Source organism: Maylandia zebra, linkage group LG6 (genome assembly GCF_041146795.1).
Source record: "Maylandia zebra isolate NMK-2024a linkage group LG6, Mzebra_GT3a, whole genome shotgun sequence".
In the NCBI taxonomy this organism is placed as follows: domain Eukaryota; kingdom Metazoa; phylum Chordata; class Actinopteri; order Cichliformes; family Cichlidae; genus Maylandia; species Maylandia zebra.
Genome location: NC_135172.1, coordinates 29129562 through 29146582, shown reverse-complemented (window position 1 = coordinate 29146582; position 17021 = coordinate 29129562). Strand labels below are relative to the sequence as shown.

The following is a 17021-nucleotide window of genomic DNA, read 5'->3' as shown; positions in this document are numbered from 1 at the left end:
AGCTGCAGGCGTAACTCTCTTAAGAGAAACATTAAGTCAGAACCTTCAGATTTGAAAGCATATGTTTCTTCTTTGAGCTCTGGACACGTTAGGATGCCCTGGCTGAGTGTGTTACGTTGTAATGCTGTATTATTGTCCTAGTCCAGCACTTGTTGTCCTAATTGGCCTTTACCTACCTCTGGTTTCCCCTGGAGTCTCTCTGTACAACAGCCTGTGACAGAAGTAGCCATTGGCTGGGTTTTCACCTCCTTTTCCACTCATGTCCTTGTCCTGAGGGCATCCAGTCCACAACATGTTCTTTCCTGTCTGCACAGCCAATAGCCTGAAGCCAGTAACCAGTTGTTGCAGTGCGTCTGCGATACATAACTTAGGGATTGGACACTGAAGTTAAGTCTACAATGCAGAGCAATTATTTAAGTCTGTGGCTTCTTTCATTTCAAACATGACTTTTGCTGCAGAAAATCTGAAAAACTTCTCACCTAAAAATGTAAACCCAGCAAATGTATGTTTGCTGGATTTACAAGTTAATACTGGACTGTGATAGATTTAATGAAGTTTTTCCTGATCATAAATACATCTTTTTTTTTTTTAAGTCAAAATGCTTATATCTCAAAGACAATGTCTGCAAATATAGAGGTAAAGTTTCATTTCATTTTGCAAGTTACAGATGAACTTTGTTCCGAGGACAGTGTTTCTATTTTGTTTTCGAGGACAGTGTTTCTGACCTCTGGTGAGGTTACTGAGGCCCTAAGGGTGGCAGTGATGTGATGGTTCACTTTTGTAGTTGCACACATGCAAACACTAACACATGTATATAGATATAATGAATGTGCAGCAGAGAGAGTACTCTAGTCTGACCTAGTTGTGTCCCCTCAGATATGCGTCTCCCTTGCAATCTGCCTCACACTTTAAAGAGGAGTGTACTCACACTGTAGTTTTAGTTAGTAGAAGTACACTGTAAAGATGTTAAATTTATTTCTTTGACACATTTTTGATCACTCCACATTTGGCTTGGAAAGTCAAATTTAATTATTGTAGAATCTATATGAATTCTGTGTAAATCTGTAACGCTTGAGATTCCAACAGGCTATCCAAGCACCCCATCCCCAGTGTCTAAAATGCAGTCTGCTCTCGACACACCACCCTCCCACACAACGTCTTTTCTCAACCCATTCAATTGTCCCACCAGACAGAGACCCCCTGTCCCATTTCCATCCCCCTGTCACACCCACCATTCCCATCTCTCCAGCTGACTGGAGACCATTTAAGTAGTCCGGAGCATCCAGCAGCCAGACAGACTCCCCAGTAGCAGGTGCTGGAATGGGGTCTCTTAAGACTGTGGGAACTGTAGCCCAACAGCTGTTTGCCGGTCACCCAGACAGCACGCGTAGCCAGAAGGCACTCTGCTGGGTGCGGTTTAAAACACTTGACCCTTTCATAATGCTTCCTTTGATTTTTAGGTAAATTAGCTTAGATTTTGAACACATCTTAAGTAAACTGTTTGGTGTTGCTTTATTTAAAAAACAAAACACGTTTAGAACACTTGCGCATTTTTACATTCTTTAGATATAATCTTATAAAAATGTTGTTTACCTCTTCTGACATCATCAAAAAAATAAATCTGTTATTTCTACGTTTTTTAAAATCAAATGAAAAGATCACTTGGCCCCAAAGAAGCCACGGAGGTATAGATTGGTCCATATGCTCAAGCTGTGACACACACATAGGCACACACAAGTGAGAGAACCCCCTAGTGGCTTCATTAATGCAGCCTCTCTCAGGGAAACCAGAGAAGTCACTATGGTCTCGCTCTTCTATTTTCTCTCTTCTCTCAGCAGAGGTAAACAGACATGAATGATGAGCTTTTTAAACCCCACGGAGACCGTCCCCTCTGTTTTTCTTTTTCTCTATGTTTCCGGAAAAACATGTGCATGCCGTCCTCTATGTGAGTGGGCGTAAAGTTCTCCTCAAAGAGAGATGGAGAGGGTCAGTATGGTGACAAAAGACTAGTAAAGGTTCCCTCCTCCTTTGATTTTGGGTTTATGTCATCCCATAATTTTAACCGAGAAGCCGAGCTGCCTCTGTTGCTCACACTCAAGCTAAAAGAATCACTTTGTCACTACAGTTATTCTCATTCTGTTCATGCTTTCTCTTTCGCTGTCTCCCTTTCTTTTCCCTCACCACTGTATGTGCCGACCTCTCCCCACCCCCACAGACTGTCTTCCATCTCTCTCTACCGCACTCTTCTTCTTTCTTTCTGTCACCCAGCCCTTTATTTCATTCAAATGGGGAAGAAAGGCATTTAATTCTTGGCTTATTGCCCATTTCCATGATGGCAGCTAGTGTCATTAGCAGGAATTCACCTCTTGCTTATTTGTGCTTCAACTCCGGCTGGTATCACACAGCTCCACTGCAGTGTTGATGCTGCTTGTCCGTGTTTTGTAGTAAGCACTGTCGGTGTACCTACATTAGGATGTTTTTATTATTAAACTGATGTCCACCATTTCTGTAGTTCAGTGCAGGTGAGAATAAGCTAGACTCCACATACACGCATACAAAAAGGCTGTCTTTCTGTCCGTTTGAAACGTGAAGAGCTACAGAGATGCTACTTTTTTTTCCTTTCCGTTTTTGACCCTTTTCATTCACAAGGCATAATCATAGGCTGCCCTCCTAATTGCAACCAGAATGAAAGCAACACATTACTGACATATGATTGCAAATGGTAGATGGAAATAATTCTCCCCTTGCCTTTGTTTTTCATATTCAGCTTGCTTTCATGCCCTTCCCGCAAATCAATGATTTGCCAAGAATCAGCAGTACCTTTTTCTGGAATGCCTGGAAAGGGAGTTGAAAGGGGAACAATGGAGGCACATTAAGGTGAAAAGAAAGGAAGGCTGTTTTGCATTAGTCCACTCGTACATGTTGGCAAAGATGCACCAACATTAAAACCTTTGCAGTGTAATGCAACCCTGTAATCCTGTTGTAAACACTCCTTTTGTGGAGCTAATAATGGTCCGGTTTTGTTGAGGTAGATGTCCACATGTGCTGCCTCTGCAAAAGGATTTTTTTTTTTTTTTTTTTTGCTTCACTGACTAACCTGTTGCAGATGTACTAAGATGATGTCTGCTGTTTCTTATTCTTGCGTGGATCTGTGTAAGCACTCTTAAGACTAAGGCTGCTATACTTCTCCTCAGGTATTTTTCCATTCTCTCGCTCTCTGACCTCCTTTCTTTTATCATGTGCATGAGAGTCACCTTTTCTTTCATATTTTTTTATGTGTGTGGTTTGGGGGGGCTTGTTCAAAATTAGCTTTGTACATTTCCTCTGTGACAAAGGTGTTGAGTGTGATAAAGGAGGACTGCTTTGCAGAGTTTACATTAGTCAAGTAATCTTTTATTTTCAAATTGTGCGAATGAAGGAGGAAGATATGCTGGGTGGTAAGGAACTGACTGAACAAAATAGTTTTACTTTGACTGCCCTCCCCTGAGCTTCTTGGATAGGGTCCACAGAGTGATAAAGTAGTGCTCCTATTTGCTTGGAAATCGACCACGTACAGTTGGACAAAGAGAAAACAGTAAATCAGTGGGCTTTTCTGATCAGGATTTGTTTTCCTACTGACTACGGTAGTAGTAAAAAGTTGTTTTGAACAATTTAATATAAGGCCAATTACTTTTGCAGTCTACATCAGTTTAAACTAGGAGTGCACAATAAACTTTCCTAAGGGGCCAGAAGAGAAACTGAGTATGTTGTGGAGGGCTGCATCAGTAAGCTAAACTCAGTTCTGCTCAGTAGCTCTGGGTTTTGAAAAGTCCTATACAAATAAAGTTATTATTATTAATGTTATGTTTTTGTAAGCTGGTGTAGCTCTCACTACCAGTTTCTGAGTTTTGACCCCAAACTTTTTTCTTATATCAAGTTGGGCTGGGCGATATGGCCTAAAATCCATATCACTGTATAATTTGAAGCATGTGCGGTAATATGATATATATCGCGATATATTCTTTTCTTCTGTATTAAGTATTTTACACACTATAGGGACATTTAAAATCCTTTAATTTTCTCAAAAATCGACAGTGTGCCTTATGTACGAATTCTGGTTGTGCTTACTGACCTCAAACTGATTTTATGTGGTTCACGCCACTCAAAAATCTGTCAAAAATGTTTTAGTACGACTTTGGTAAGCTACGAAGGCGCACAGCTTGATGGATTGTCGGAGCATTATGGCTGCCGTAGTCAGGAGCCTTGCGGAGTAATCTGGTTCCTAAACTCCGTCTGGTTCAGGTCCCAAAGTCACACGATCACTGCGGCATCACTGAGAGTTAAAACTGTCTAAATTATTTCATCTTTAATAAAATGATCAGCATTTCTGCTTTACCAAGTGTAACAATTAAGTTTAACATCCAGGCATCCATGAAAATCGAATTTATTACATTTAACGGAGTTAGAAGTTAGCAGGAAGTTAGCTCGCTAGTTTTGCTAGTTACCTAAATATGATATAGCATGTTCTGACTGAGAGATTTCTGAAAAAAATTAAAACGTACTGCTCTGCTACCAATTCCAACATTAATGAAGACAGAAAACTAAACAGCAGTGATGTTTGTAGGGTTACTGGAGTTGGGCTAGCTGGTATATAATGATGTGCTACGTGATCGCTAGCAAAACAGCTACGTTAGCATAACAGCTACATTAGCATAACATTAGCACAGTGAAGTTGAAGGATGGCCGCTAACTTTTTTTTTCACTCAATAAAAGTTAACGTGAGGGTTTCTGGTGGTTAGGGACCAATGCAATTGCATGGCAGGATGCTGTAAACGGACCAAACTTCAGTCAGGAGAACAACTGAGATAATCCATCCACAATACGAGGTTAGTCATTAATATACTGCAACAACATGGGAATAGAGCAGTTGTTAGGGAATTCAGCATGAATTGATTGATAACATTGATTCATTCAGCAATGAATCAATGTTACAGAAGCGCAGTTTTTGGCTTTCCCTATATTCCAAAAGTGCTTTGTCTCTGCTATTACTGTCGCCCAGCATAATTTGCAGATGATGTTGTTTGCAGCCACTGCAATGCTGTCGACCAAAATAGGTGCAGCTTGATGACACCATCAACATGCGCTACCGTTGGCCAAATTTATATCATTTCTACCGTATACCGTTCACACCGCCCACCCCTAATACCAAGCTGTTGTCAGAAGTCAGAAAACCCATGGCAAGTGTAATTTAAAAACTTTCTGATGATAGGCACACATGGCTTTTTTTCCAGCATCTTTTAAATGAACGTAAAAAGAAAAGTACACTTACAGCAAATATGGGGATTACTTTTGTTGTGATGTTTCATTAGTTATTTCTGTTTTCAGCTGATTGCAAACTGACTGTAGATTAATGTTGGTGTGCATGTGTGTGTCATCAGTCTGATGACCCTGAACGATAAGGCTGCCTGGGAAGTGGAGATAAGTGAAAATGTAATTCACAGCCTCTGTGGCACGTTCAAAGTATCTAAAAGTCATACATCTGCCAGAATATGTGTCTTTGTCTTCACACCTCAAATAAATGGACTTTTCCTTCTATATCTTGTGCTGTGTAACGTCTTGTTAGGATGGCAACAATTTGATAGAACCTTAAGACAGGAAAGAAGATCCTATCTTAAGCTATACAGTTTTACTTTAGAAACACATTACATTTAGTGTGGACTTTAGAAAAAACAAACTCCGATGTCTAGTTTTCATGTACAAATGTTTATTATTATCAATTATTAATAAGGTTAGTTGGTCTGCGCAATGGTGATATTCGTAGCTCCTACTTCTCATTAGCTTTTCTGCCATTTGCCTGAAGCTACCCTATTGGTTAGTGTTTGGATGCTGGATCAATAGCCTCTCTGCTCTCACCCACTAACATTAATAAGATTATTGATTAGCTGCCTCCCACAGATTGATTACCCCTTTGCAGCATCAACCCAGTCTATTATTAGTTCACCATTTGATGGTGGCTGCTTTTGTGCCTAACGAATCTGCTTGTGCGTGATTCCATCTTGATCAGAGTTGTAAAAAGCTGCGATTTGGTAGCTTGGTGAGGGATTTGTAGATCATAGATCATAAGTAGAAGGACAAAATCTATGGACAATCCCTCATTTTCAGTTTTGTCATACAGATAATTCCTAGATATACAGAATCGCATGTGCAGTATTATGTATATGCAGGTAGTGAGAAGCAAATAGACACACACTTATTCACACAAGCTTGGAGGAACTGTTATGTGGTTTCTTATTGCAGTGCAGTTGAAGGAGGAGTAGGCCCAGTAAAGCGTAAGGAGTGATGGATGAGACTCTGTCCTGGTTTCATTCCAATAAATGAACGGCGTTCCACTTGGGCTTCCCTTCACAGTCCCAGCCAGTGAAGCCACGATGGAGACGGATGGGTCTCTCGCTGCCGGGTGTTGGAGGAGTGCAGAAGGGAGAGAGGGACAGGGTGAAGAAAGTGGTGGGGGGAAAAATGGAGGAGGGAGACATGAGTATAATAGGACATAGGTGAGAGATGGGATAATAATAAATAAATGACTTTAGAGAGTGAAAAGGGAGTAAATCAGTAACCTCTGTTTAAGAAATGGAAGTTAAGTAAAAACTGGGGAGAAAAAGAGAAGGAAAGAACGATGTAAAAAGAAAGCAAAGGCTCCATCTCAGTGTTTCTGTTTGGCTGACTGCACCAGAGCAAGGATATATGGATATCCTGAAGCTGATATGACAAGAAGCACGCTTGGCTGTGCATTCTGATTATGTTTTAAATCCTGAAACATGCAAGCCTGACCATCTCATCCTGCCAAGTCTGATAGCTAGCGTTAACTAACCAAGAAGATAAAATTGGTTCAGGAAGCTAACTGTAGCCTGGTTGTGAACTTGCATTACATGATTCTCCTTACTCTAAACTTATGAATTTCTTTTCTTTCTCCCCTCCTCCTTGTCCTCCCTGTACTTTTACTCCTCTCTATCTGTCTCCTTTGTTTAATCTCTTACCCCCCCCCCCCCCCTTTTTTTTTTTTCTCTTTAGACATATCCCTCCAGTGTGGCCCTGGTGCCCAGTATGAGATCTCTTATTGGGGAGCCTCTGTACCAGTTGACAGCCCATCAAGTGCCAACAGCTGGGACAAAGTGATTATTGACAAGAGTGATACAGAAGCTTGGCCCTCCATCAGCCGCAGTAGTGACCCCTGCAACCCTGTAACACCAGAATGCCCCTCGGGCTCCACCAGCTCTAACCTAGACACCAGTGCTGTCACTACTACCAGTAGGAGTAGTTTTGTGAGTATGGCCACAGGCGCAGCAGGCCAGCAGGCCCACTACCCCTCTCTCAAAGCTAACAATAACATGATGACAGGACCTGGATCAACCAACGCATTAGTAGGTAATAGAGGCTGGGTTTCAGATGGTAAACAAGATGGTATGAATAGTGGCAGAGTTGGAGCACCCAATAACTGGGGCTCTTCCAATTTTAACTTGAATCTCAACCCAAATGCCAACCCTTCAGCCTGGCCTGTTCTGGGCCATGAGAGTGTTGGAGGTGGTACCAGTGGGGTGTCCAGCTCTTCATCCCTTCCACCAGGCATAAATGGCAATGGAAATTTAGGAAATGGGAACATGGGAGGTGCTGATAACGGTGGGGGAAGTTGGGTTGGCATGATGAGTGCTACAGAAAATGAGCAACAGCACCCTTCAACCAACACAAACTTGTCCTTCAATATAGAGCCTGTTAACCTTAACACTGATGGACCAAACCACACTAAACAACAACAAGCTCAGGAGCCTATGAGCCCTATCCATGGTTTAACTGGTTGGGGAGGCCAGTCACCCACTGAGTCATCCCAGCTCAATGGGGATACAACCGGCAGCTCTGTATGGGGTAGTGGAGAAACCAAGGCAGCTGACTCCCCCAAGGACTCCAGCTGGGACTCAACAACATCTGGAGGCCTCTCTGCTTGGGGTCGCCAAGGCAGTGGTGGTGGGAGTAGTGGAAGTGGTGGCTGGGGTGATTGGGGAAAATCCTCTGGCGGTGGAGAAGCAACTAAAGGTTGGGACAACATAGATGCTGGTAGTTCTGGCTCAGGCCAAGACCAGCAACTGAGCTCTTGGGGCCAGCAGCTTGGAACAGCCCCAGCAAGTGAGGACAGCGGAGACAGCAGTGAAGGTCGATCCCAGCGTAGAGACAGATCCTCCAGCATGGAATTTGCCCCTTTGCTACCACGGCAAGACCTTGACCCTAGAGTCCTGAGTAACACAGGTTGGGGACAGACCCCCGTCCGACAGAACACTGTATGGGAGATGGAAGAAGCAAACTCTGATGATGGAAAGAGCAGTAGCAGCTCAGACACCATAGGAGCCTCCAGCTCCAATGGCGGACCCTCATCTACCAATGGCACCATAACTCCTACCATTGCTCAGAGGCCTGGATCTGGAGGGAAAAGTGACAGTGAAGGATCTTCATCTTCTGGGTGGGGAGCTCCAGCATCTCAGCCAGTCCAGACAGGATCAGGATGGGGTGACCCCCCACAGTCACTCAGTAAAGCTCCGAATGGCACTACTAGTGGCTGGGGAGATCCTTTGCCTTCCAGTGGTCCCAAGAATGGGGGTACCTCATCCTGGGGATCAGAGGACAAGTCATCCAGCTGGGACAATGGCCTAGTGAAAAACCAGCCTACTAGCTGGGGAGAAGGCCCCAAAAATGCCCATAAGTGGGGCAACAATAATGGTGGTTCTAATGGCTCCACCACAGGGGAATGGGGAGAGCCAGACATCAAGAATAATGGTTCCTCTAGCAGCATGTGGGAAGGAGAAGGAAGTAACGGAGGAAATGGTGGATGGAAGGAAAGTCCTCGAGGAGCAAATGGAGGAGGCTGGGGCAAAACTCCTGCTGTGAGTAATAGCAGCTGGGGGGAGACCTCACGTGCCAATGGACCAGTGCAGGGTGGCTGGGGCTCCTCCAAGCCACAAGAAAGCAGCAGCAGCAGCACTGGTAGTGGAGGAGGTGGAAGTATTGGTTCTTGGGGAGGTCCCAGTTCTGTGAAGCAGAACAACTCTAGCTGGGGTAATGTCAGCAAACAAGACCAAGGTATGGAGCCTACTGGCTGGGAAGAGCCCTCTCCTCCCTCCATTCGTAGGAAGATGGAGATTGACGATGGAACATCTACCTGGGGGGATCCCAGTGCCTACAACAAGACAGTCAACATGTGGGATCGTAACAATCCCACTAGTAACCCAGGCAACAGCGGCCCCCCTCCAAGTAAGAATGGTGGAATGATTATTCCCAACAATAACAACAACAATCACTCCGTTGGACCTGGCAACAACAATCACCATCACTCTCACCCTCACCATATGCACCACCATACTCATCATGGCCAGCCCCCAACTCACCTGCAACACCATGGAAACAACAATGGGTCGCCCAACAATGCAGCATCACATCCAAGTGTGGGGCCCCAAGGCAGACCCACCCACTCCAACCCAGGTATTTAAAAGACTTAGACATTAATGACCTAAAATCTTATTTTGCTTAACATTCAAGTAGTATTTGAAATTCAAAAATGAATTAAAATTTGATTTCTGATCTTGTAGTCTCCCACCATACTATATTCAATGAAATGTTTAAAAATTTCAAACTGACTTTTACAAAAGTGGGTATTTCTTTCTAACAGCATATGTGTGTTTTATTCAAGGGATACTGATTTTCTTGTCTGTTAACAAGCCAGGGAGACAGACAAAGACAAAGAGATTTTGTTTTCACCTGTTCCCATAAAATGAGAAAATTATAACAAGCTTGGGAACTATGGTCCTTCCTTTCAAAAATAATTTCTTTGAAGAATTTACAAAGTGACTGTTTTTGCTCTCAGAGAAGTTAAAATCTTCACAGTTGTCATCAGCATTTAATAGTAGGTTTAAGTTTGCACTTTCACAAGATCTAGTAAGTCTTTGAAAAACAAAAGCCCTGTGAAGCATAGATATTTGCCAAAGCTTTAATGGCAAACAGTTTTAATTGTGAATGAGACCACTGCCATCTGCTGTCTGCAATTTGTGCTGCAGTGACTAAGGAGCATCATGAACACTTCCAAAACACATTTAAGCCAAATAGCTGCCCATTTCTGCTGATGTCATTAATTTAGGCTTTTCCTAATCTGCTGCTTTGCTTTGTCTTGTCTCATTCACCTACACATTCATAGACACAGCTTGGCAGGCTGGGGTGGTGAAAGGCATATAATTATAAAAAACCACAGCATACAATAGAAAAGGTTACTATCACTTATTGATATGTCACTAAAGCTTAGTCTCTTTAGACCTTCATGCTATGTGATGCTGGCCTTGATGGGAACAGTGGTATTATTCCATTTGTTTTCAGGGAAGCACATAAGAGGATTAACTAATGATGTTTTAAAATTGATGAAAATTTCTGCTGTAAAGAAGCTGATTTCATTCTTTTAACTAATTAATTGCCCTTTCTTCCAGGCTGGGGGGAGATTCCAAGTGTTCAGCCCAAGTCAGAACCTGCTTGGGGAGAGCCAGCAGCTCCAACATCAGCTGTGGACAATGGTACCTCAGCCTGGGGCAAGCCCCCAGGTGGGGTAGGAGGATGGGGAGACGGTGGCCATGAGTCCTCTGGCCCCTATGGCAGGGGAAGTGGACCCCCAGGTTCTGCACCTTGCAAGCCAGGTAACACTCAGAATTTATTGTTAATGCTGGATGTTAATAATAGGAGTTGATTAGCTGATACCACCAGTGCTATATTCAGTGCCATCAATTAGTTCAGACTTACAAAATTACTGTTTTTCTGCTTTAACCTGTGAACACAATTGTCAACTTAGGCACTGGTTTGCTTTGGGTTCACTATTTTGTTTATGGCAGTAGCTCCATAATATGTTTGCACAGCACACTTCAGTTAGGGAACACAAACGGGAAGTTTCTACAGAACTGTACCGTTTGTGCCAATTTTGAAAGTTTTTGTTAGTGCTGCTGGAGTGTTGCTTGGATTAAAGCAATTCCACGCCTCAGTGGAGCTTGGTTATTTGTGCTGTTGGTTTTAAATGTTGGAAACGATAGAGGGGAGGTGTAGGGAGAAAGTGCAGACTGGCATGTAGCAACAGTGGCACCAAGTGGCTGTGTTTAAAGTTACGTGCTGCTCAGCTTCTGAAATGGTATTGTGAATATAGAGGACACATAGTATCGAGTAATGCACTGAAGATTTTTTTTCTTTTATTCCTCACAACTTAATCCTATATTTCCCATCCCTTTCTTTCAGGCCCCAAACCTATGCAAGATGGCTGGGGAAATGGAGGGGAAGAGATGGGCATGTCTACCAGCCAATGGGACACTGAGGATGGGGATGTATGGAACAGCCCAACCCCCCAGGAGAGCAGCTCTTCTTGTAACTCCTGGAGCAATGGACCCAAGAAGTGCCCAAACAAGGTCAGTGAACTCGCCTGTCACAGTGGCATTTATGACCTTGGAAACATCATGTAATGTTGAATTCATAATATTTTTGCTCCTTTGTTTTCAGGGGAAGATGGGCAACAAGCCAGATGAGGCCTGGATTATGAACCGTCTCATCAAGCAACTCACTGACATGGGCTTTCCGGTATGAACCCTGCATATTTAGAATTAAGTGTCAATGCAGACTCAAAGCACTCGCAAGCTTTCTTCTGGAATTTTTGCTTTAATGCCTCTGTGCTGGTGGCAGATTTAGCTGCGAGGCATCATTTATTTAGGTTATCAGTTCTGAAAGTGATACTCAGAGATGAAGGTCACTATGACCTCTAACCAGGAATTTGATATTTATTCAACACAGGAAGAAATTTCTTACGATTTAGCACAAGCATGCACTAGCGCTGTGGAATGAACAAATTGGATTTCAATGGTCAAAGGTTATTGTGACCTTAAACAAAAATTTTGGGGCATTATAAATGAAACCTTTTCAGGCTGGAAAAACTATCAAGTGATGAAATATCAGCTCTTCTGGCAAATTAATCCCAGTCTGGTTATGCTAATTACAAGGTTTTTGTACTTCACAGAGAGACCCTGCTGAGGAGGCATTGAAGAGCAACAATATGAACCTTGACCAGGCTATGAGTAAGTACACCAGCATTTTCGTGTGTCAACCTTGTCTTTACGCTTGCTGTTCTGAGATGTTTGTTTTTATTTGAATAAATCAGTTCATTCTCTTCAGTTCCGCTTGGTTGAATACTGAGGGACCTTTTTCTTTAAAATATATATTTTTACCACTAATGAGATTAAATAAAACTCTCTTTTATAGTGACACAATATATTTATTTGGCTAGATTTCACAACCTCTGCAATCACCTCTTCTCCTTCTAGCTGCTCTTTTAGAGAAGAAAACAGACCTGGACAAGCGAGGCATGGGCATGTCTGATTACAGCAATGGCATGAACAAGCCTTTGGTGTGTCGGCCTTCCGCACTCTCCAAAGACCCCTCTGAACGCAACGCCTTCCTCGACAAGGTACGTCGGGTATAAATGCATGGTGGTATTCAATTCAATTTAGTTTTATTTATACGGCACCAAATCATAACAACAGTCGCCTAAAGGCGCTTTATATTGTAAGGTAGACCCTACAATAATATGTACAGAGAAAACCATATGACTCCCTATGAGCAAGCACTTTGGTGACAGTGGGAAGGAAAGACTCCCTTTGAACAGGTAGAAACCTCCGGCACAACCAGGCTCAGGGAAGGGTGGCCATCTGCTGCGACCGATTGGGGTGAGAGAAGGAAGACAGGATAAAGACATGCTGTGGAAGAGAGCCAGAGATGAATAACAAGTATGATTCAGTGCAGAGAGGTCTATTAACACATAGTGAGTGAGAAAGGTGACTGAAGAAAAAACACTCAATGCATCATGGGACTCTCCAAGCAGCCTACACCTATTGCAGCATAACTAAGGGAGGATTCAGGGTCACGTGATCCAGCCCTAACTATATGCTTTAGCAAAAGGAAAGGTTTGAGCCCTTACTGTAACTTTAGGCTTTTCTCTAATTATATGCTTAGATTGTAGCTTTTATGATATGTTAACACATCACATTGGAAGGTTTTTAGATTGTAACGTCTTGGTTAGTACAAGAAATGTTTTTACACACATATAATTAACATTGTCAACGTGTAATGTTTGATGTTGCACTCATCTGCCTTTATTCCCCTCATTAACTGTTTATTTTCCTCTGGTCTAGGATGGCGTCCTGTCAGACGACACCCCCCCATCACCGTTTTTGCCTTCCCCCAGCCTGAAGCTCCCCCTGGCCAATAGTAGCCTTCCTGGGCAGGGTCTGGGACAGGGCAACCCGGGGCTGGCCATGCAAAACTTGAACAGACAGGTAAAGCAGGTTTTCTTTTCTTTTTCTTTTTCTTTTTTTTTTTAAATATATGTAGTATAAAATACTACATATGTAGTATGGGGGGGGGGGGCTTTGCACCCTTGGACAGCTGATACAGACAGTATCACTGTGCACAACCACTAATTTGCAGTGCTCTCTGTGGGATTTCCATATACAGATTGCAGTAGCAGCAACAAAAGATGTGTTAAATTGTTTTATACACATCTCTCTATTCACATGCTTTCCCACATCTCCCTTTTTCTGTTGCTCACTTTTGTGTATAACCTTGCCTGAAGAGCCCATTGAAACCAGATAGTTATGCTCTATCAAATATCACCCCTAGAGGCAGGCATGGCCCAGAAAAACTACAGGATGTCCTTGAAGTCCAAACAAAGGCACTGCAAGCAGCCTTTTTTCAAACTGAAAGGAAAGCCCTCTTCAGCAGTATGGGGTTAGAAATTTGAACAAGTGGCTTTTACAGGCTGATTGTTTTTCGTCAATTTAAAAAATGCAATTTCTGACATTTTTATGATCAAACAAACAGTTGCTCTCACCTTTTTCCCTCAGTATATGCTCTGCTGTAAAACACGTGATCTAGACCTAATCAAATTTTGCAATATTGCAGACACTTCACCTTTTCTTTTTTTTTTCTTCATTTCAAATTTTTTTTTATTTATGTATTTTTGTTTTGACGTTTTTTTGTTTATACTGCCATTACATGGCAGTACTCTTGAATATTTAATTGTACCATTGTGATTCCTGCATACAGATACCCAGTGGAATGTTTGGCAGTAGTGGAGCAGCACAAACCCGGGCCATGCAGCAGCAGCCTCCTCAGCCACCAGTGCCACCTCTCAGCTCCTCCCAGCCTAGTCTACGTGCTCAAGTGCCTCCGTTTCTCTCCCCTCAGGTAGTCAAACACATGATAATGCATATTAGATTTATTATGTGCTACTATGTCAAGTCCTAACACATATAAACAATCGCTTAAAGCTTGAAGATTTTGTGATATGGCCGAGGAACATGATTCTTTTCTTCCCCCACGTGTATATTTTGTATATTTTGGGCTTTTTAACTCATTTTAATTCTGTTGAATATGTCGTCTTTGTCCTCTTAAAATCTCCACAGCGTAGATCGCTTTTTACCTTTTTTTTAAAATCACACTTAAAAACTCATGTGCAGTTTCAGTGATGTGGTTGACATACTGTGGCCATAACTCTTGAAATTGCAAGATTGCCTCCCAGACCTTTCACCTCCCTTCTTTTCTATCCTGCACAAATGCAGCGGTGGCTAGTTTCATCTTGCCAGAAGGTGCTTTTATGTACAGTTATTGTGATGTGCAGTGACTAACTTGTCATCTCTCTTTTGTTCCACCTCCATTTTTTCTATTCGCTTCAGGTCCAAGCACAGCTCTTGCAGTTTGCAGCAAAAAACATTGGTCTGAACCCTGCACTTTTAACTTCACCAATAAACCCTCAACAAATGACCCTGTTGTACCAACTTCAGCAACTGCAAATGGTGAGGTGCCATCGCTCTTTGCATTGCATTTGCAGCGCAGCTTTAACCTTTACAGCTTGTGCGAGAGAATATGTCTTCTGGACCTTTATTTTCATTTTTGATTTTACTTTTTAATTAGATTTTACTTCCTATGAATATGTCATTTTTAAAAATAACGATATCTAACAATGCATGAGAAAGGGAGTGTAGATTTTTTTATTGTTTACATCAACGTATTTCTTTATTTGTCTTCATCGATTCAGGCGTACCAGCGTTTACAAATCCAGCACCAGATGATGCAGGCGCAGCGCAATGTTTCCGGCCCTATTAGACAACAAGAGCAGCAAGTGAGTCAAATGTGTCATTACAAATAAAGTACGACCGTGAAGGTCTTTTAAAATTTCATGTGTGTGACTACATGTGGGCCATGAGTCATTGTACTGTGACCCAACTTCATTTATTCCTTTTTTCTTCTTCTTTTTTTTTCACTTATTTTTTTGTCACATCATTACAACAGCGAAAAGAATATGCTTTGTAACAACAGGAGTTGCTGAAACGTCTAGATAACACAGGAACTTGTTACTTCCCATTATCTGACAACTTCTCCATTTTGCAAAAGGCGATAGTTTGTTCTCCTTTTTGTAAAAGAAATTATGTTTTGTTAAAAATAACCCACAAGATCCATAAGATATAGGTAAATCTTATCTATCTAACATTTTCTGTTTAAGCTTATCTTTGCAAACCACCCCTGCGTGTTCTTTTTGTTTGTTTTTGCTTGCGTATCTTTATCTATAACATTGAAACATTTTATTTTCCTCTTGCTTTTCCTTTCTATTCTCCACTGTCTCGACTTCCTCTTTGTTTTTCTTTTGTTTCATTATTTCCATCCATAATTTGATTAATGTTGTTGCTCTCCTGGCCTATATTTCCCAGTGCTTTCTTTTGAAATACATAATTATGACAGTCCTCCTTTTCTCTCCCAGGTTGCACGTACAATCACCAACATGCAGCAGCAGATCCAGCAGCACCAGCGTCAGCTGTACCAAGCGCTGCTGATGAAGCAGCAACAACTTCCCTCTCATTCCTCTTCTTCTTCCTCCTCCACTGGTCTGCATCCCCCCGGTGGCCCCGCCGGAGGCCCCGGCTCTGGCAAATCAACCCTGGACCCCTTCACAGGCACTCACCAGGCTCCGAGCCTTGCCGATACACTGCACACCAAAGAGCCGCCGTCGTCGCCCAGCGCCTACAGCACCTACCCTCTCTGTGAGTCTGCTCTAGCAACAACACGGGGCTGAAAGAACTACACTATGGTCACTTTGTTTAAAACTCAAATTTTCCCATGACACAGAAATAAAAGAAGAACCCTCATTGTGTATTACAGCCTGTGTAGCACCTGATTTTGTGTCATGTGAAGTAAAAATAAATCAGCAACTCTTTAAAAAAAAAAAAAAAAAAAAAAAAAAAATCGTGCAATTGCCAAAATGCTTGCATCTTTTGTCTTATAGTTGTATGTGCAACACAATGTATCAAACAGTGTATCGTTGTGTGTTTGAAATATTTGTTTTTATTTGTGCAAATATTAACAAAAGATTCCTGTGTTTTGTGTTCAGCTGGACTGAATCCAAACATGAATGTAAACTGCATGGAGGTTGGGGGTCTGTCCCTTAAGGAGCCCCCTCAGCCCCAATCCCGCCTGTCCCAGTGGACACACTCCAACTCCATGGACAACCTCTCTGGCAACTCTTCAAATCTGGAGAACAACCTCAATAAGCACGGTACTTTGCACAATAACACAGACAAGCATGCTCACATAATGTAGAGGCTTTGAGAAAATTGTTAGATGAAACCAGCCTGACATTTAATGTTAAGTTGTTTTTTTGCATAAATACTTTCCAACGCCTTTTTAAAAATAATCTTGAGATTTTTGTGCAGACATGCTTCACTTGTTGAGGAGTGATTATAAGGCACTATTGCAAACGCCACACCTCCTAACACACTTAGGACTCGTTGACTTGTTTCCCAATGAGTAACTCAACAACTGACAGTAGCTTTTTGCCACTTGTATCATGCAAGACTTTCGACTGTGCGTTTGTTTTTTTTCGCACGTTCTGTTTGCAAGCTCATTAAGAATCCCTGAGTCTGAGGTGTCATAGTTCC

General features: G+C 42.3%; 1 protein-coding gene across 3 annotated transcripts in view; it reads left to right on the top strand.

Annotated features, from left to right (window-relative positions):
• Window positions 1-17021, top strand: part of tnrc6c2 (trinucleotide repeat containing adaptor 6C2) — a 54492-nt gene that overhangs the window by 25078 nt on the left and 12393 nt on the right. For all 3 annotated transcript variants that reach the window (XM_004567800.4, XM_004567802.4, XM_012923724.5), the window contains 12 exons: window positions 7048-9501; window positions 10494-10697; window positions 11284-11450; window positions 11542-11619; window positions 12053-12110; window positions 12357-12499; window positions 13224-13367; window positions 14137-14277; window positions 14766-14885; window positions 15128-15211; window positions 15848-16127; window positions 16475-16639. In XM_004567800.4, coding sequence (XP_004567857.1) covers window positions 7048-9501; window positions 10494-10697; window positions 11284-11450; window positions 11542-11619; window positions 12053-12110; window positions 12357-12499; window positions 13224-13367; window positions 14137-14277; window positions 14766-14885; window positions 15128-15211; window positions 15848-16127; window positions 16475-16639 — 4038 coding nt within the window. The remainder of the gene's footprint in view (window positions 1-7047; window positions 9502-10493; window positions 10698-11283; window positions 11451-11541; window positions 11620-12052; window positions 12111-12356; window positions 12500-13223; window positions 13368-14136; window positions 14278-14765; window positions 14886-15127; window positions 15212-15847; window positions 16128-16474; window positions 16640-17021) is intronic.